The sequence below is a fragment of the Staurois parvus genome, unplaced genomic scaffold (assembly GCF_062004578.1).
Source record: "Staurois parvus isolate SC_StPar_1 unplaced genomic scaffold, SC_StPar_1.0 ptg000131l, whole genome shotgun sequence".
In the NCBI taxonomy this organism is placed as follows: domain Eukaryota; kingdom Metazoa; phylum Chordata; class Amphibia; order Anura; family Ranidae; genus Staurois; species Staurois parvus.
In genome coordinates, this window is record NW_028317927.1 from 1,889,198 (window position 1) to 1,911,369 (window position 22,172).

The 22,172-nt window shown below is 42.5% G+C and overlaps 1 protein-coding gene across 1 annotated transcript in view; it reads right to left on the bottom strand.

Annotated features, from left to right (window-relative positions):
- Positions 1-20,600, bottom strand: part of DIPK2A (divergent protein kinase domain 2A) — a 55,541-nt gene extending 34,941 nt beyond the window's left edge. Inside the window, exon 1 of the mRNA XM_089672556.1 lies at positions 19,702-20,600. Coding sequence (XP_089528682.1) covers positions 19,702-20,355 — 654 coding nt within the window. The 5' untranslated portion in view covers positions 20,356-20,600. The remainder of the gene's footprint in view (positions 1-19,701) is intronic.
- Positions 20,601-22,172: the final 1,572 nt, after the last annotated feature.

Sequence of the window (22,172 nt, forward strand, 5' to 3'; positions counted from 1 at the left end):
GAGGAGGAGATTGCTTAACCCAATTGGGATAAGCTGGTACATGGTACAAGGGAATGTAAGCATCACATTGCTATCAAAAGTTGAATAATAATATTGTAGATCAAAATTTGTCATTCTGTGCATTAAAATGGAGAAAATTTGTCAAACCAATCCAGGGCTAGAAGATTCCGGTTAGCCAGGCTGCCAAATTCCATATCTTGGTAACCTGCTCCACATAGTTTAGGTAGCGGTCTGGCTGTTGCAAAAGGGTATGGGGCCCCAGGAAGGATTGCTGGCCTTACAGTCCACAGGCACTTCTCTCAAGGAACTTCTGTAGTAGAGTGGTGCACAGCTAACCTAGCATTGCATAGTCAGAGTATCTGAGGAAAGGCACTAGGCAGGGCCCTCAGTACACAAATCCTTCCCAGGTCTTTGTAGAAGGAAACTGGCGAGGGCAGCATGGGACCCAGACTGGAAATGGGAGAGGTAGGATGGTGGAGAGGGTCATGTGGGCACCATAGCCGGAGAAGGTGCTGGTAATTTGAAGCAACGGCACTGCTGACGACTATCAAAGGCTGGGGGATTAGAACCTCCGAGTACTGGGCAGGGCACATATTGGTAAGATGGGAGACATAGTGTGCACAATAGATGAATAGGCTCAGAATATAGCACTGGGTTCTGCTCTATCATTATTGAAAATGCCATCATGATTTGGCCTGACACACAGAGAAGGAAATGCTTTTCACTGAATAGTAGTTATAGGTGTTAGATGCAGTTCTTGTCATACAGGTTTGCCCTCACAAAGATATACACTGCTCAAAAAATAAAGGAACACTTTTTAATCAGAGTATAGCATCAAATCAATTAAACTCCTGGGATATTGATCTGGTCAGTTAAATAGCACAGGGGGTTGTTAATTTCATTAACACCAAAGCAGCTGAAACTGATTAACAAGTGCACTAGATGGGCATCAATGAGACGACCCGGAAACAGAAATGGTTTTACAGGTGGAGGCCACTGACATTTTTCCCTACTAATCTTTTTTGTTTATCACTAGTTTTGCATTTAGCCAGTGTCAGTGTCACTACTGGTAGCATGAGGCGATACCTGGACCCTACAGATGTTGCACAGACAGTCCCACTCCTCCAGGATGGCACATCAATACGTGCCATTGCCAAAAGGTTTGCGGTGTCTCTCAGTGCAGTCTCAAGAGCATGGAGGAGACTCTAGGAGACAGGCAGTTACTCTAGGAGAGTTGAACAGGGCCGTAGAAGGTCCTCAAACCATCAGCAAGACCGGTATCTGCTCCTTTGTGCAAGGAGGAACAGGATGAGCACTGCAAGAGTCCTACAAAATGACCTCCAAACAGGCCACTGGTGTGAATGTCTCTGACCAATCAGAAAGACTTCATGAGGGTGGCCTGGGGGCCCAATATCCTCTAGTGGGCCCTGTGTTCACTGCCTGGCACCATAGAGCTTGATTGGCATTTGCCATTGAACACCAGAATTGGCAGGTCCGCCACTATTGCCCTGTGCTTTTCACAGATGAGAGCAGGTTCACCCTGAGCACATATGACAGACGTGAAAGGGTCTGGAGAAACCGCAAAGAACGTTATGCTGCCTGTAACATAGTTCAGCATGACTGTTTTGGTGGTGGATCAGTGATGGTCTGGGGAGGCATATACATGGAGGGATGCACAGACCTCTACAGGCTAGACAATAGCACCCTGACTGCCATTAGGTATCGGGATGAAAGCCTTGGACCCATTGTCAGACTCTACACTGGTGCAGTGGGTCCTGGGCTCCTCCAGGTGCACGACAATGCCAGGCCTCATGTGGCGAGAGTATGCAGGCAGTTCCAGGAGGAAGAAGGAATTGATACCATTGAATGGCCCCCATGTTTCCCTGACCTTCATCCAATTGAACACCTCTGGGATATCATGTTTCAGTCCATCTGACGCCACCAGATTACACCTCAGACTGTTCAGGAGCTCAGTGATGCCCAGGTCCAGATCTGGGAGGAAATACCCCAAGACACAGTCCATCCTCTCATTAGGAGCATGTGCCAATGTTGTCAGATATGCATACACGCACATGGGGGCCATACAAACTACCAAGTACCATTTGAGTTGCTGCAATGAAATTTCAGAAAAATGGAATAGCCTATGGCATCATTTTTTCACTTTGATTTTTGGGGTGTCTTTGAAGTCAGTCCTCTGTTTGATCATTTTCATCAAACAATGGGGCATCCTTACGTTCCCAACACATTACCCAGTCCATATCATTATAGATGTCCAGCATGATATTTTTCCCCATTGAGATCTGATGTGTTTTCAAAGTGTTCCTTTAATTTTGTTGAGCAGTGAAGTTTTGGAAATTTGAACAGGATGACACATGCTTCTGTTGTACACAAGTGGGTGTAAAGTATATCCATATTGGTATGGCAGATCTCACCTTTATTAGACCTACATTATTTGTAGTAAAATTTTACGGCAACGCCTTTGTTTTTATTAAAAAGGCATGCCGATTTGTATAATCATATAAAGTTTGAATTGTGCTGGTGCCTAGGTTTTTAAAGCTGGCTAATGGCTATGGGTAAGTTTTGTTCATTAACATGCATTACATTTACATTCCTTCCCTTAGATAGGCCCAGCATAGTTTATTGGTTGTGCTCAATACTCAGTATAGCAAATAACCAAGCTGAGGTTTGAATTCAAAAGTTCAAATACATTACTGTGTACTTTAGTGAACCACAAAAAAAAAAAAAAAAAAAAAAAAAAAAAAAAAGAAGTAGCATGTGTTTAGGGTATACATTATAGCATGATAAAAACGCATGTCTGCATTAAAAACTTAAACTGATGGAGTGCATCATCAACTGATTTTGAGCAGCGACATAAATCTGCTTAAAGATTATGTAAACCCAACACTTCATATTCCCAATATGTGCCTGCTGTACCATGTACTTGTAATAAAAAGTATTGTGTTCTCTTTGTATTGCTTCCTTTGTGTGAAATCCCTGGTGTTCCTGCCAGTCCCGCTGCTTTCCTATTACCAATTGATCACACTAAACAGGAGAGCACACTGTGGTCATTTCTCCAGCAGTGCTGTAAGGGCTCATTCACACTTGGCTGTTTTACCAACGCTTGCCAAACGCCCCTATAGCATTTGGCAAGCGCTGGTCTGGCGTTTGCGGAACGTCTTTTAACGCTCGGCAAATTCTCTGCAAACGCCGTATGCGCGGTTTAGCGGCGGTTGCTAGGTGTTTGCTGAGCATTAAAAACACCCCACAAACGCCTATAATGCAGTTTGAATGGTGTTACCGCTCCACAACCGCACCGCAAATGCCAGCCGGGCGTTTGCGGAGCGGCACCATAGACTAGAATAGGAGGCTTTAACGCCTCCTGACTCGACTAGAGGCGTCCGTTTTGCCACGACGCAATGCAAACGCTCCCATTAGAATAGCACCATGTGCGTAATGTGCAGAATTGGCAGAGGCGTTTGGGAAGCGGTAAAAACGCTTCCCAAACGCCTCTCTGCCGCCTACACACAACGCTAGTGTGAACGTAACCTAACTCAGTCTGCTCTCCTCCAATAATCAGACTTGTGCAGATACCTCTATGCAGCTGAAAACAGAGGATATGTGATCATTAAAATAAATAAATGGGGGGGGGTTATATAATGTTTTTAACATCTATACACAAATGTTTTACCCCTCATTTCTATTTTAAACTATATAGATTGTTTCAGAAGGTGAGGGTTCACAGGGACCTCAGGTAGTCAGGTGCGCCTACTATAATCCAGGGATTTTTTTTTCAACCAGTTGGCAAATCTCCCCACATAGTAGGCAGCAATCCCCTTTCCATTTCTATGAAAAACAACAACGTATTAGATGCACTACATGTGCACTGCTGTCAACTTCAGTGCTCGAGAAATTCATGCAAGGGTAGGCAGGACAGATATTTCACAGACCAATTTTGGGAAGGTATTTGCTTATCTGTAGTCAGCCAATCTCGACATGTTTTGCGGTTTCCCGCTTAGTATTATTGATTATTATACAGTATTTATATAGCGCCAATAGTTTGCTCAGCGCTGTACATTACAATAGGAAACAGTACACGAGACAGTACAGTAACAATACAATTCGATACACGAGGGGTTAGAGGGCCCTGCTCTTTGGAGCTTACAATCTAGGAGGGAGGGAATAGTGGAACAGGAGGAATTAGCTGTGGGGGATGGAGTGTTAGGAAGAGTGGAGGAGATCGGCAATTAGTGGAGGGCTGGGTAGGCTTCCCCGAAGAGATGGGTTTTCAGGAAACGCCTAAAGAAGAGGAGAGTAGGCGATAGTCTGATGGATTGAGGTAGGGAGTTCCAGAGGATGGGGGAAGCCCTGGAGAAGTCCTGGAGATGGGCATGGGAGGTGGAGACCAGGGAACTAGAGAGTAGGAGGTCTTGTGAGGAGCAGAGAGTATGTTTTGGGTGGTATAAGGGTATCAGGTCAGTGATGTAGTTTGGGGCAGTGTTATGAACAGCTTTGTACGTCAATGTTAGTCATTTGAATTTTATGCGTTGGGCAATCGGAAGCCAGTGGAGGGATTGGTAGAGGGGGGTGTTGGATACGGAGTGGTTAGTGAGGTGGATGAGTCTGGCCGCAGTATTCAGGATAGACTGAAGCAGGGATAGCCTGCGGTGAGGTAAGCCGGTGAGGAGGGAGTTACAGTAGTCGAGTTGTGCTATGATACGGGAGTGAATGAGTTGCTTAGTAGTTTCCGAGTAGTTAAAGAGATTTGCTTTAGTCTATATACAAATTTTTTTCACACAACTTTTTCCCGGGATTCACACTTTCAAATTAACCAATTTAGAAAATATATAAAAATTCTAGGTGAGAGCTGTGTGAATCTTGTGAAAAAAAGGATTTTTTTATTTATACCCCTGAATATTGTCAAAACTTAGCCGCTTCTTCAACTGATAACAAGGATGTAACTCTAGGTTTTCTGATTCCATTTCTACACCTCACCTTCCTTACTTTAAAAGATCAGTTGTTAATCCTTCCCTTCTCCTGGAATGTAATGTGATGGAATATAGTTCTATAACATGCATGCATACGGGCAGCTATGGACTTTAGACTTGCTCCCACATTCACCCCAGGGAATGATTGGCGCCACACTGGTCTGATTCTATAGATCCATCCGATGTACTGGGGTAAGTGACAAGACAGTCATTTACAACGCACCCCATATGTTATGATAAGCTGTATTATGATTTTTTATATTATGCTGTATTTTGTATATATATTTTGTTTTGCTATAGAAATATATTCCCTCAATATACTCCTGAAGAAGCAAAAAGCCGTGAAACAGGTTGAGGTTTTCTTACCACAGACTCGCCTTTAGTTTGGAACAACATCTAGTAGGTGTGACATAGCACTATTGGTGTGATTGTAGAACAGCCTATTCAGAGGGATTTTTAAACAATGTTTTAATATTTGTCTATAATAAAAATATATGGTTTTAACCTTTAAATGTGTCTTTGTCGGCTCCAAGAAAATCCTACTGCCTGTTCTTTGGATCTTTTGAATAGATAATTAGGATGTAGGTACCTTAATCTTGGGTTAAAACCCATTAATACTGAGCACTTGCTATTTAAAAGGGTTTGTTTTCCGCCTCTAGCATTTCTGCAAGAACTGGAATGATTTTTGCATGAAGAGTGGAATCAGATTCCATTATCCACCATCCAAGACTTATATTTGTCAATTCCCAGGAGAATGCAGGCAGTCTTGGATGCCAAAAGTTGGTCCAACATCATAATAGGTAAGGATTTTGCTCTTTTACTTGGCGTTTCCATGATTTTGTCCAACCCACGCCTCTGTCTTAAGGTTATCAATGATTTAGGCAAGGTGTGGGTTGCACTGCTCAGTCATGAAAAACTAGCACTGCCATGACAGCAAGCTACAATTAAGGGTTTTTTTTGGCTGAACAAAAACAAAATACTGTGGAGGATGAAGGAATCACTTACCGCTGCTACTGTATTTTGACAGACATGCCCCTGTCAAAATACTCAGACTTAATCTGATTGGATGATGCCACTATTTAGCAGCACAAAAATTTAGAAAATTTTCCAAGTTGATTGAAGGGCTGCCTTTTGTTTCCTCAGGAACTAGCCAGATTCAGTTGCATGACAAGATTGAGTACTGAGGGACGTTTGTATTTTGCACCTTTTGGAATATACTAAGCAAATAATGCATTTTGATACAGAGCTAGTTTTTTTATTCTGTCCCTAATTAAAAAATATTAGCAATGTACTGTGTAATATACTGGGACACCCCTCCAAAATCATTGGACTCAGGTGTTCCAATCACCTCCATGGTCACAGGTGTGTAAAATCAAGCACCTAGGCATGCAGACTGCTTCTACAAATATTTGTGAAAGAATGGGTCGCTCTCAGGACCTCAGAGAATTCAAGCGTGGTACGTGATAGGTTGATTCTGAGGAAGAGGCAAGTCCTCAAAACGCGTTAGTCTGTTGGAAATCTAAGGTTCCCATTGCGGATAGACACGTAGTGTGGATTGGGCAGAGCTGTTCTTTCATGATGTGCATTTGCCATTATTGTTGTTTGTGAATACAATACCTACTTTTATCGCTTTAATAAATGTTTTTAAGGTAATACACTAGGCCGGTGTGCCCGGTTTTCAGTACATTTGGACTTCCCCGGTCCTCTAAGGGCAGCAAGGAGTGCACATTCCAGGACATCCGCGATGTGGTCATAACCTTTGAGTCCACCCCCAAGCGCAGGAGTATTTAGGTCTGCTGTTTTCGTCATGATGGGTTGCCACCTGTGCAAAAAGTCCATCCGTGAAATTTCCTTCCTAGTAAATATTCCACGGTCAACTACTAGTGGTGTTTAATAATTTGTAAGCAACTGGGAACAGCAGCAACTCAGCCACGAAGTGGTAGGTCATGTAAAATGACAGAGCAGGGTCAGCGCATGCTGAAGCGCACAGAAGTCGCCAACTCTCTGCGGAGCCAATAGCTAAAGACCGCCAAACTTTGGGTGGCCTTCAGATTAGTACAACAGTGCGTAGAGAGCATTATGGAATGGGTTTCCACGGCCGAGCAGCTGCATCCAAGCCTTACTTCATCAAGTGCAATGCAAAGCATCAGATGCTGTGGTGTAAAGCATGCTGCCACTGGACTCTAGAGCAGTGGAGACATGTTCTCTTGAGTGATGAATCACGCTTCTCTGTCTGGCTTCTAGGTCTGGCATGTCTCCAGACCTAAACCCTATTAAGCATCTGTGGGGCATCCTCAAACGGAAGGTAGAAGAGCGCAAGGTCTCTAACATCCACCAGTTCTGTGATGTCGTCATGGAGGAGTGGAAGAGGACTCCAGTGGCAAACTGTGAAGCTCTGGTGAACTCCATGACCAAGAGGGTTAAGGCAGTGCTGGAAAATAATGGTGGCCACATAAATTGACACTTTGGGCCCAATTTGGATATTGTCACTTAGGGGTGTACTCACTTTTGTTGCCAGCGGTTTAGACATTAATGGCTGTGTGTTGAGTTATTTTGAAGGGACAGCAAATTTACACTGTTATACAAGCTGTACACTCACTACTTTACATTGTAGAAAAGTGTCATTTCTTCAGTGTTGTCACATGAAAAGATAGAATAAAATATTTACAAAAATGTGAGGGGTGTACTCACGTCTGTGAGATACTGTACATTGCTTTAATGATAAAACGATCAGTTTGTAAATATAAAGAAATTAACCACATACTTTTACAGCGATTGTGACTATTTTGTAAGCACTGCTACTTTACTATAATCCGTACTACAAATAGATGACAAACTTCAAAAGCAACCAAGAACAGTAATCCCACCCAAAAAGATTAAAGATTCTGGCCAATAGGCATCTGAACGAAGACTAGTGCTGTCCAAGAACAAATATTCACACAAACACTAGAGCAAATGCATACTTATTGCATAAATCAGGTTAGTAAACAGATAAGGACTCCAACAAGGGCCAAAAGCCAATGTTTTCTAATGGACTGAACTCCAGCCTTACCTTCACTCTTTTCTGTACTGAAATTGCTTAGGGCCTTGCACTGCACTCCAACTGCATAGACCGTCCAAAGCCAGATCATCCTATGTACATAGTTCACACTACTGCAGTACAGTGAAAAAAGTGCACAAAAAAAAACGAAAGCCAGAAGTAACCTCAAAAGGAAATGCAAACTTAGGAAAAATGCACCACAAATGCATGTAAAAAAACACGTCACTGTACATGCGAATTCTTACTCAGCTTTCACTGCATACTGTAAGCACTTCACAGTGTGCATTAGAAGCTGCATGTCAGAGAACCCCCCCCTCCTGGCAGGAAAGCGCCCAGCATCACCTCTTTTCTCCCAAGTCAAACCCCTTTGAATCCTTGGATTTCAGTTTAGTAATGGTGACTTAAAAAGGATAGGTTCATCTTTAAAAAAAATAAATAAAATAAATCCACATCTCTTTGCAGGTAATGGGTGCATTGCATGGCTTCCACAGACTGTCGGTATAAGCTGTCAGCTCTTACCTAGTACAGGCAGGTAGTTACTGAATGGCAGGAACCAACAATGAACTACCTAGAGTGCTCACCAGCGCTCTGGTAGTTCATTAAAAACTACAAGCTGTCAGCTGCAAAGACTGACGGTAGTTTTCTCCTTCACAGAACTCTGAATGAATGACTCGGCCGGGCTGGTGAACCCCAGAGGGCCACTTTTTTTTTTTTTTTTTTTTTTTAAATTGTGGCCGCCAGTTCAGGGAAAAGATTCTCTGCTCACTGTCACTAGAGGTGGTGGGTCGGGGAAAGGCTGCAGCAATGGGAACATGTTACATGTTCCAACCTAAAAATGGGTGGAACATAACATGTTCCCAAATGTGAAACTTATCCTTTGAAAACAAACTCAGTGTGCACCTAGCACATTCAACCAGTAGACTGAAAAAAAAAAAAACTCAAATTCCTGCATCCACGTAACCAATGCCCCTCGCTGTGCTATTGCATTTTTGTCGGCAGAGTCTCCTCCCCTGTCAGAATACACCGATCAGTGTGGGATCGGCTAATCAAATGCTGTCTTTCCAGCCAGGACTGTTCATCAGAAGCCAGTTGGTTTCTGTTAAACAGAGGGCTACACACTGAACCAGCTGAAGTTTGATCCGTGTGTACCCAAGCTTTATGCATCACATGTGGGAGTCAACTAGGGCAATCTGCATACAAATGCATCATGCATAGGTCATCTCTCTCATCCAGACTGACAAACATTCACCTAACAAGGCATTTTGATATTTACAAAACACCTCCCAACAGCCAGATCACTGTTTGCATCAGGGCCAAGGGAAGGAGCAGTAAGCACCCTGGCCCCTTCCACCAACCATGATCTGCCTGCAGAATAGAAAAGCACACAAACCCAGTGATGAGGTCACTGGGTCTAAAATAAGAAATAATTACAAAGCAAGAAATTTTATTTGAAGATGAATTCCAGGATTGATAAGACTATAAAAGGTTTTTTTTTTGGGAAAAACTTTTTCTAATTGGATGTGACACTTAAAATTCCAAAATGTCCTGAAAATGTGACAAGATAAACCACTTGCCCTACAGAGGATTTACTCCCCTTCCTGACCAGCCCATGTTTTGCATTACATCACTGCGTTATTTTAACTGACAATTGCGCGGTTACACAACGCAGCACCCAAATGAAAGTTATGTCTTTTTTCTCCCACAAATAGAGCTTTCAGTGGTTTTGATTGCACGTGCATTTTTTTTTTTTGCGCTATTAAAAAAAAAAAATAAAAAAATAAAGGCAGACAGTTTTGAGGGGAAAAAAACAAAACAATATATTTGACTTTTTGCAATGAAACATGTCCAGTAAAAGAATTTTAAAAATCAAATTTCGTCATAAATTTAGGCTAAAATGTATTCTGCTACATGTCTTTAATGAAAAAAAAAAAAAATCCCAAATTAATTGGTTTACGTGAAAGTTAGTGTTTACAAATGGCAGTATATATACTGGGATTTTTTTTTAAATTTTTATTAGTAATGGCAGCGATCAGCAACTTATAGTGGGACTGCGGCGGGCATTCTGACACTGGGGGGAACTGACTTGGTGTCACGGACATCCCCAGTGACACCAATACAGTGATCAGTGCTAATAAAGAGCACTAACAGTACTAATGACACTGGGCATGAAGGGGTTAACATGCGGGGTGATCAAAGGGTTAACTGTGTGCTGTTTTACATACTGGGCTGTGTTTGTGCTTCACTGTAAGCACATTGCTTTGCATGGCTGTTCTACGCACAGCCATGCAAAGCAGTGTGCATGAGCTGACAGGGGCGAAAACTAGTTTACAAACAGTTCTCCCCTCTCCCATCGGAGATGCTCGGCAATCACCAGGCGCTGGCGAGTAATAACCGGCCGGGACCCCGTGACTAACGGCGGAGGCCACGAATGGTGGCGTGGATAGGGCACGCCCCCTACCTATATACACACGCGTGATTTTTTTCGCACCCGTGCCGCCCTGTAGCAGTACTTCTGCTATAGGGCGGATGGGAAGCGGTTAATAAAGATTATTATTGATGACAGAACTGGGGAAAAGGAAAAAAAAAATACATTTCACAAAGTAAACTGAGCAAAGCTGTTACATGACCCTGAGACAACGCATTACATAATTAAATGCAGTAAAATATTAGTACCAGCACTACAGGCAAAAGGCACTCCTTTCTTTGACCAAGCAAAAGCTCACCATCAAAAAAGCCAGTGTATATGGCGACAGTACTCAAAACACTGGATTTGCAGGTCACAAATAAGTAGCAAAAATGTTTTCATTGCTTTAAAAAAGACCTACGTCTACTGAAAATGTAATATTTATCCAACCTAAGGTATGGCATTAACCATTCTTCGTCTACTGAAAAAACACTGAAACAAAATCAATAATTCTCTCAAGCAGCAGGAAAAGAACAGAAGGAAATGGTATTGTGTGTTCATGTGGTAGGTGTGACTGGAGTTTACTCAAATTTTTACTCAAGCACATACAGATCATCAGCAAGCTACTTTTTGACATGCTCAATACCTGCATATTGGTACCAAGTTTCACGCTTTAGTAAAGCAGGAGGTTATGGTACCAACATATAATGGGTAGCAAAAAAATATACAAGTCTGCTTGAATTTACAGAAGCTGTCACTAAACCAAGACAATGAAGATAGTGGATCTTGTTTTTGTAATGGAGCATAATGGAGTCAAACACAGGAGTCAAAAAATGGCAACTTCCATCAACAAGATAACACAAGCTGTTTTTTTTTTTTGTTTTTTAAACAAGAGCCAGCTTTCAAAAGCTTACATTTTAACTAGTTGATTTGTTATTACTTTTCTTAATTTAAAAAAATTGCCCTTACAAAAAGCAGCAATAGCAGTTCACTGCTACAGCATTTTAGAAGATGAAACATTTGTGAGTCAGAAGACATCAGAGGTGCCAAACGTGATTAGCATGTCACTGGAGGAAAAAAAAAAAAAAAAAAACTCTATTTGATCAGTATGTCTTTAAACTATTCTTGTACTTGTATGACTACACTGTAGAATAGCTCCTGCGCAAATATGCATCCCTGGCAGTGTCTCCTGTGCAGGCAGGCACAACATGCCCTTGGCAGGACCCATTAGTCACCAAACTCCCTGGCAGGACCTCCCGCATGTTCACGGACCTCCATCACTTTTCTAGCTACTAACAATTGTGCTGAACATATTTTTCCCCCCTTTCTTCTCCCTGCACTTACACAAAATGACTTACCTTCCTAAAACTGAAATTCAGAGAAAACAAAAACAGTGTACATAGGTACCATATTAGTTGTTGGCCCATAAACAATGTGAAGGAGGCACATGTGAACCCTATAAATTAGAATGGGGGGAGGCATGTGTAAGAATGTTTTGTGTACATGCCTACAAAAAATACATGTTCATTAAAAGGACAAGTTCACCTTTTAGAAAAGAGGAATTTTTTTATAATTACACTAATATATATATACACACATACATACACACACACATATACATATACACACACTTTTTTTGCAGGTTAAAAAAAAAAAAAATGTGCATTTATTATTTTTGCCTGTAGGAACCAGGAAAGCATTGCACCAGCGATCAGTAGATCGCTGATGCCATGCAGGTCTCCTGCAGACCTGTCAGAATAACTGATAGCTGTACGGGATGAATGCACTACCACGGCGCTGTGGTAGTTCACGGAGGACTACAAACCGACAGCCATTAAGGCCGTCAGGACTTGTAGTCTCTCATTCATAGATGGCTGAATGAGTGATGCGGCCGTGTGGGGGCAGGGCACCGCACAGTCACTTTTTTTTTTTTCTTAATTTGACAGCTAGCGAGAAGGGAGAAAATTCCCTGCTAGTCGTCAAAACGGGGAGCGGGGGCCAGTCTGAACAGAACAGGTTACACCCTGAATACAGGTGTAACATGTTACAAAAGGTGAACCTATCCTTTAAGTGGCTAGTTATGTAGTTATGCTAGTTCATGTAGCATGGAGAGTGTTGCATGCTGTGTGCACACTACGATAGTACAGTAACAGCTGAGCTAGCACCCTTTTGAACTGAATTAATTTAATGAGTAACCCTCCCATGATAGAAGAGAGATCTTGTAACTATAATGAACATATATTTTTTTTATCCATTGGCCTTCACCATTTTCCATTGAAGTGGATTATTAAAGGCATAGTCCACCTTAAAAGAAAATAAACGCACCAATTAAAAAAAAAAGAAACATGATAATGTGCATTTATTACAAGTTTGCATTCAACCCTGCAGAGATTTAACACTGATTACAGTGTATCATAGCTCAAATGCACAGGCTCCTGTATTGTATACTCCCTGCTAAGAGGCTGGAGAAAAACAAACGACTACAATTGCTGTGATATTTCTGCACTTGTGCTGTATGATCTGTGTCTTTGCTGCTCTGGCTGATGGGACTTACAGGATTCTCATTCACATAATTCTGTGGATGGATGATGCCGCTGTGTGGGCAGAGCCACACAATCACACTTAATTCAAACAACCTGGAACAAGCACTCTGCAATGCAATTCAGGTAAGAAAAGGGGGGGTCATCAGCTTGCAGGACTGGCTCACGGGTCTATGCTTTATGTAACACCCTAAATATGGGTGCAACACTTACAAATTGACTATTTTAAGGATCTGTTCACTGATTTATTAAAGAAACAAACTTTGTAATTTTTGCATTACTATAAAGTATGGAAGGATCCCCCACCTTCCCCAGCTGGTGCTCTCAAAATTCTTTATTTTAACTGTGTTTTGACTTTCAATCATTAGTAGGCTCAAATCAGCATTAATTTTCAATCGCAGCAATGCAACATTTCAAACGACAATCAAGTTATCAAAAATTGTTCAAAAATTTACAAGCCCCATCTATATGGCCAGCTTTACTGTAGGGGCTGAATCTCTTGTAAAAAAAAAATGGAAATTCTGAAGTTGGGATTACCCATGGATATTAGCACTAGTCATCAAATAGTTGCTTATCTGTCAGCAGAGCTACTAAACCCATGGATCTAGTAGTGGTCACCTGGCACATATATGCCTGCTGCTGTGCAGTTTGCAGGTTCACTATTGGAAACATTTTTTAGTAGTAGAACTAAAGCACTATTTGCAGCTAATCAAATAATGTAGTATTGCAAGAAATTCTGCTTCTATCCTGAGCAGTGCCTGATAGGGGCAAGAAAGTTTCCCAAGCCTAATAATCACATTAATAAAACTTAGAAAAAAAGGAAATCATGTAAATCTGAGCTGTTACAGTCTTCTCACCTTCTCTAATGTACAGAAGGCTATCCCAATACCAGCCTTTAACATCTTTTGTTAAAATACATGCACTTTCAGCCTGTGGCTGTAGCAATAGCACCAAGTAGTAGTGAGGTAGATATATTTACAACATAAAAGACTTTTATTCCCACCTAACCCAGACCTATCCAACTTTTTATTCTTTCTTATGTTGTGGTCCCAAACATTATATTATCCCCATGGGATGCCAAAGCTCTGACACCAGTCAGTGTGCAGAATACGGTCTGTATTCTTTGTAATATTTGTTCTTTTACCATTTGTATAGGTCCCAGAATTTATAGGTTTTATGGACTAACTGATGAGAGTTCAACCAGTGTACAAGTTGCTGATAAACAAAAAAAAATTCTGAATTTGATAGCTGTGATTAAACTAACTTATCCCCTTCCCCCCAAATGAACCAAAAACTATCAGCTGAATTAGGTGTGTGTACACAGCAGCTGATAAAGATAAGTTCTATGAAAACTAAAAGCAGTAACCATCTCTTCTTTGCTAAAACAAATCAGTATCAGACAGTACCACTGGAAAAATGTGGGAAGTTGGTCACGCACATGATTTAATAGAATGCAGCAACAAAATCTAACAGGGACAGCAATTTCCTAAACATAAGAAGGGTTTTGAAAAAGGAAAAAAAAGCGTTATGCACAAATGAAGGAAAGGTTTCAGTCTCTCAACAGCAAATTCATTGATTACTACCATCCAACCAAGAAGCCATTATTGTATGAAATATATATACACACACATATATACACACACATATATATATATATATATATATATATATATATATATATATATATATATATATATATATATATACATACATATATACATATATATATACATACACATATACATACACATATATATATACATACACATATACATACACACACACACACACACACACACACATATATATATACATACATATACACACACCATGACCCAGCACTGCCATCTACTGCGCTCACTTCTCCCTGTCTGTCCTGATAATTCAGAAAAACTGACTGCAAGCTTACTGTGTCGACATCGCATTGCAAATATTTAGACAAGACAGCAATGTAAACAAACAAGATTATATTAAACAGGATTTAGCAAATTAGATTTAAAAGTAATCTTAAAAAAAAGGTAATTTACTGCTCCTTATTCACTTTGATATATAAAGTATGTGTACACTATGACCTGTGTATAAAAATACATTACAGAGGCTTTATACACAGGTAAAGCCAATAACAAAAAGGTAAAGTCTTCCACTGTAAGCATCACCTTAACGCTACACATTGCTTCCCCTCGCACACACCAGAAGACAGTAGATCAAAAGACATTGTACTGTAAAAGGCAGTACATTGAACTTAATGTACAAAAGGTGACAACCACCCCAAACCTATAACTAGCCTTGCAGTAAGGTGCACATAGAAGGGCACTGTACTTATGAAACACATTCTTGAACAAAATTTTGTTGAAAAGTTAACTTTTCTTGGGTGCACTGACTACTGTCCTTAGAGTACAACCACTTAGAAGAAAAATCAAATGCATCTTATACTCAAGTGGTGTACTTAGAAATTATCGGAAGAAAGATGAACAAAACCACATTAAATGTTCACTACTCAAAAAACTAGCCTTTCGAGCCAACTTCTGACGCCGCTAGTAATTACAGTCAGCTATACCTGCCTAGCAGCAAACAGGGCTCACCATGACTGTATCAAATCATTTATGGATCACTTGTCAATATACGAAACCAAACTACAGAAAAAAGCTACAGCTTTTTTTTTAGGAGAGAAGAGAAACCCACTCAACTGCAATTCATTTCATACCAAACACAAAATGCAATGAAATAAGCAAGCAGTTCATTTGAAAAATAAAGCATATCAGAAGCAGCTAACAGTATGTGTATTATATACATTATATAACAAAGGAGGACATGAGCTTAAACCAGCACAGACCTTTTCTAATGTCCTTTTTAGAATCTGTATGGTCAGGCATCAAAAATGTATTTATATGAGTTGCTGACACAAATGCAAAAGTGTACATTTAGGCAGAGATTTTACCTGAAGGAACAAACACATGGTAGTCAGGTGACCTAACACACCCACCATTGATATCAGAATGATAGCGATATGAAAACAAAGATTGTAAGGCTACACCCACACAAATCTCCTGTGTTTGGATCAGGAAAAATGATCTGCAAGTCTAAACAAACTTTCTGCTTCCCAGATCACTGTGTTTTAATGTACTTATGTTTACATGCATTTAACTTGTTCAGAGTATCAAATCTGATCAGGACACTGCCAGAGTGAATCTGGACACTGCCTAACCTCATCGCAAAAAAAAAAAAAAAATGGGATTAATCCTTTGTATTGTGTAAACCTGGAAATCTCCAGAAACAGCTGCCTTTAATGAACATGACTAACAAAAATGGTGAAAAGAGTAATGTATACAGGTAGTCCAACGGGAAACAAAAAAAAAAAAAAGAAAAAAAAAAAAAAAAACTTAGGTAGGTACTGAACATAGATACAAAGACCTGCTAGTACAACCGTAGTACATTCCACCAACAGTCAGTATCACTCAGGTGCAGAGTATGCTGGGACCTGTAGTTAGACAAAAATCAGGAAAGCTTTCCTAGGAGAGTCACAGGGGTGCCACTGCCATCTCATTCTGTATACATCACATCCTGTTGTCATGTTTAAACACTTGCTCTAATACTTTATCTCTTACCTGGAACAAGCATGAAATACGGATGTCTGGCTGTACATATACTTCCTCAAATAGAGGACTAGACATAATGTAGCTCCAGAAGGGGATTACCACTAACAGCCCCCCCAACCACCACCAATATGTCTCAGGGAGGTTTGTTTTAATAATTCATATTCTGGTATAACTCCAGGGTAGGTGCTGAACTTGGCTATTTCTGTAATATCCAACTTCTAAAGCCCTGCTCCAGGCAAGAAAAAAATTGCAATGGGGCCCCACACTGCAAGAGCAAAATGCTGATTAAGTCTAGAGGTAGAGGAATAAGATGTCATACTTTCCCTATTCCTCACACTGACAAAGTACAAAGCAGAGCCAACAGCCCTGCATTGTATGTAAGGATCCGGAGACAAGAGACTTCCATGAGGGGGGGGTTATTATGCCTTTTTCTTCTAATACCTGCACTTAAACATTTAACACTTGCCCTACTGTAAGGACAGATTTTTCTACAATCCAAGTTCAGCTTTGAAGTATAACTAAACGCATTTTTTTACATATTTAGACAGAGTGGTGAGGATGTAGAATCACTACCAGGTTTTTATTCTCATCTCCCCATTAGGTTGATTTACTGTTTCCTTCCGACCACCCATAGAGGACAGCGGCCGAGTCCATATTTGCTCTACACAAGCGGATTGTACACAGACTTATCATCCACTTGCTCAGTGGGGACCAGCAGACAGATCCCCTGCTGTGCAACCAGATTCGCTGATGCCCAGTGTGAAAAGGGCGTAACAGTTGTTTTAGGGCTCAATTACATCATACTGCCTGCATTTACTGTGCATTTCCAATCACTTTGTGTGCTGGCGTGCATTTGCAGTTTGTTTTTGGCATGTTTCATTTGAATATATCATTTTACCAAGTTGTGCATGCATGCATTTGCTCATGTGTTTACATGCATTCACATGCACTGGTGCATTTGCAGTGCATTCTGCTGCAGAAAATGCAGCATGCTTTCCTTTGCTGAAAGCACTGCAACTGTGTAATTTGGGCTATTTGGAATACATTCATTTTTCATGAACATTTCTGCTGCGTTCATACTGTGTTTACAAAACACACTTGACTGCATCTGTTGTGAATGAGTATTAGAGGAACTTCACCTTTGTCTACTATCCACGTTTACCTGTTATGCAGAGTTACTTTCAAAAGACATATTGCCCAGTGGACCCAGCACTGTCCTGCTGACATCTGGGTCCTATGCCACTGCCCCCTCCCCTTGGAGATCTTGCAGCCACCTCCCCCACCTCCCACAATGATGCACCATGTGGTCACAGTGTGTCCCTGCACTCTCCTGAGATATGTGACAGGAGGCTGCAAGAGCAGGGAAATGCCATTCTCACCTACATGAGACAGGAGGTAGAGGGTGGGGGGAGCAAAGAGAAAAGTAAACAAGTTTTTTTGTGAGAAAAGGTTTATAGGAGTGAGTGCTCATTTACACCACAATTTCTGCATTCACTATGTGTTTCTGTATGCATGTTTACCATGAATTTTGTGGAACAATTTTCTATTTTCTTTACTAAGCTACACGTACATGCATGTGTGTGTGTTCCATGCACAAGTTCAGTATGTTTGCTCGTGGTTAATGTGCAAAAAAAAAAAAAAAAATGCAGCCTGCTGTACTTTTTTTTTTTAAACACAGGACAGCACTGCAATGGTGTAAACTAGGCATCTTGGAATACATTCTTTTTTCCTGCATATGCATTCATGCTGCATTTAAAGAGGCACCTGACTGCATCTGGTGTAAATGTGCTCTGAGGTAGTGGCCACACACTGCCCTTGCAAGAGGTAAGGGAGTACCATAGAACTGTTAATAGAACCAGAACACAGCACGTTTGTGTCAAATTGTATGTACTTTGTGGTTTGGTATGCTATGTCCTGGAAAGTAGTGCTTGCATTTTTTTTCCCTGCAATTCTCAAATGAATGGGCTGTCGGGAACACACTCGTACGTGTCCTTTCTGGCCCTTATGGGCCAGTTCACACCATGTCTGCATCTGAATTGCACAAGAATGTGCTGTTTCTGTGCAATTCAAACTGCATGAAAAAACATACTATATGTGCAATCTGCTGTGGGTGTCAGAAAGTAAGCCCTGGTTCACACTGCTGTGACTTGTCATGCAACTTGACAGATTAAAGTGGCATGACAAGTTGCACCCTATTTGCAGCTATGGAATCAAATTGGTGCAACTGACTTTGAAAAAGGTCCCTGCACAATTTTTTGCAATTTCATGCGTGACTTGCATTGACATCTGTGCATGAAGTTGCACCGATGCTGGCAAACTGCACATAAAGTCACAATGACTGGTAGCTTTGAAATATTACAATTTAAAAGTCGCATTTAGTGTGAACCAGGGCTTAATGCACCTCAAGAGCAGGCTGCAGATGCAGTTTGCCTGCACTGGATGGCATGTTACTTTTGTACCATGTAATCTGCTGGTAGCGCATACACTACTTTTGGTGCAGTTTCGCTGAAACCGCACAGGAACACACTGGATTCCTGTGTGCTTCAGAGGCAGGCCTTGAGTGCACTGGCCCTGAAGGAGATGTAGGGTCAAAGCACGTCTGGCCCTACTTCTGGAGTGCATGTTGTTCAGCACTCCAGTGATCCGGATTCAGCTGACTAAAACCCACTGTTGGCTGATGTTATTCAACTGGTCCATACTCTGGAGAGATCCTGACTTCAACGTCAGGATCCACCCAGATACCTGTACCGACAGCTGGCTCAGCCTTAGCGATCTGCTGAGAGCCTGAAAGAGCCACCCTCTCCACAGCCCAGCACACCAGTGAGCACTGGGGGAGTTGAGAAGAAGTCTGATGACCCACAGTTACCAGCTCTCTGCAGACAGAGAACTGAGTGATCAGGGGTGCTTGATCGCTCAGTTCTCCATCTTAGATACAGTGGGGATTGGTACTGCGTCCACCTAGATACGTGTTTAATTCCCGAACTTCTCTATTAAGATGGACTTTACCATGACTATATCCAACATAAAGCGTGGTGTCTGTAGCTAGAGTGGTAGAAGTCAGCCAGGCGGAGGATGGCCATGTTAGGTGCAGTCACACACACAACAGGTAGCCGGTAAAGTTCGGTAGGTGTCTCACCTGCAGCACCAGCGGCTCGGGGTTGAAGGCCAGGGTGAGCAGCAGCTGCATGCGCTCGGTGTCCTTGAGGTTCTTGAGCAGGAAGCTGCCGGAGTCCTTGGTCTCAGCGTAGCGCCGGACCAGTCTGTCGAGCAGTCTCTGCGAGGGGCAGTGCACCAGGTCGGACCATCCTTCCACCACGTCCGGGGTGAGCAGGCGGACGTCTCCGTTGAGGCGGGCGAAGTCGGTCTTGTACATGGCCTGGAGCAGGTCGCAGCGGGGCCGCCCGGTGGCTTTCTTGCAGATCCTCTGGTCCAGGTCGGCCAGCTCCTGGTTGGAGCCGAGGCGTTTGAGGACGACCCGGCGGCTGCCCTCGCGGGGCTCCCCGTACTGGGCGAAGTGCACGTTCTTGACGTTGAAGAAGTCGAGGAGGCGGAGCCGGCTCCAGCCCTCGAAGCTCAGCTGGCCGTTCATGAACTTGCGGCACCAGCTGGTCCCGAAGCACGCCGGGCACTTATTGAGGCTGAGGAAGCGGCGCTCGGTCAGCTCGTTACGCTGGAAGGAGGCGAGCAGAGAGTGCGTGTTCATCAGCATGACGACCAGCAGGCTGGCGGCGAACAGCAGCTTCACGTAGCGGTACAGGCGGCCGAACTTGAGCGAAACAAGGCGCCACATGATGGTCCTCCCGCTCTCTCCCAGCCCCCTGCCTCCTCCTCCACCTCAGCGGCGGCTTCGCCTCCCCGCGGCGGCCGCTGTCTCCCCACCGGCGGGGCCAGTTCGTAGCCGAGGCCGGCAGCGTTTGGGGCGCTCAGGTAACGTCTCCTCGGTGGCGCCTCTTCCTCACTCCCCGCGCTCGGCCAGCTCCGAACTTACTGACAGAGGCGGCTCGAAACATCCGGAGCCAACAATCGAGGGGAGGGGGCGTGGCCGTGTGCTGGCACGGGGGAGGGAGGAGGAATGGCTTGTGTTGTGTCACGTGGATCTGGGCGGGCAATGGAGGGGAGGCGTCGTGCGGCTCGCTGCCGCCATCTTGGGATGGGCAAAGTTTGGGCGAGGAGCAGACACTCCCATGTTTTTGTTTTCATTTCCCTTCTTCCGAGTAACACGCCGTTCATGTATATTGCAAGGCTTCGTTTTATTGTGTCTCTGTAAATGAACTCTAGGCAGACGTAGAGGACTAAAAGGAATGCAGGACCAGAATAATATATTGTGAAATGTATTCTAGCGAAATGTGCTATCAAAATCCATAAGAAAACAGTCAATGTATTGCAGATTACAAGCTCCTGGATGTGATTGCTGCATTGGTTTTCCTTTTTAGACTTTCTTTGTTCAGAACAAGCTGTCCAGCAGACGTAGCATTTAGAGGGTTGAGACAAACCATCTCCCGCTGACGGGTGCTTAGGATAATACGCTTTTATTTATGTATGTAAAATGTTTATCCCAAAAGGAGAAAACTTGCTGTAAATGATTATAAAGTGTTAGCTGGAGTTTGGCTTCAATTTGTTAGCGTTAGTGGCTCAACAAGCTGTCCTGCTGATGTAGCAGTTAGAGGGTTGAGGCAAACCATAGGCAGGATTGCTTTGTTTTATTTTGTAAAGCACTGAGTAAACTGTTGGCGCTATATAAATCCTGAATAATAATTGCTTAGAATGATCAGCTTTTATTCATTTATGTAAAAGGAACAAAACTGTTGCTGTAACTGCTTATAAAGTGTTCACTGGAGTTTTTCTTGAATTTGTTAGTGTATTTAAATCTGCTAGTACAGCTAAGGCTGTTTTACACTAGCTTCAAAAGCAGGCGTTCAATGAGCGTTTTTGAAGCTCCACGAACATTTGTCAAAATTTTGTGGATTGCAGTGTCCAATGTTGTTCACCTGGTTCCTTTAGCGTCGCCACCGCATTGTGTTACATCAAAATTGACCCAACATGTGGCGTTTGCAGCTTCCCAAACGTTTTCATTAATGCCAATGTAAACGCGCCACAAACACCTGTGTTTGAGATGCATTTAGATACATGAGTTACCAAATCAATCCATGTAGTGAGCGTCGTGATGTCATCAGCCCCTCCCCTACGCGTTACGCCACAGGGTCACGTGGCTTCCTCAGGGGAATATGATTCATATGGAGTGGAGGATGGTACATGTACACTTACGCAGATCACGCTGTTTTTACATGTGTATTACATCTGGTGTGATGAGCACCTAGAAAATGTGAGTGGTCACTGTTTAAGTTTTTCATAGAATTGAGTTGTTTTAAGGATAAAGCATTATTGTGTTTCCCTATCTTTCATATCATATGTGGAGTGGAGGAGGGGCTCTTTAGGAAGTGGTGACCTCTGGATGAGATCCTGCCTTGTGGATACGTACACCATTACATGTCCATTTTTTGGGACATGTGCGTTTTTTGACCTAATGTGATGTGAGGTCAAAAACTCCAGGTGAGGGCACATCTGGTGGTTGTTTGGTGGAGGATTTAATCTATATGAAGACAGAAG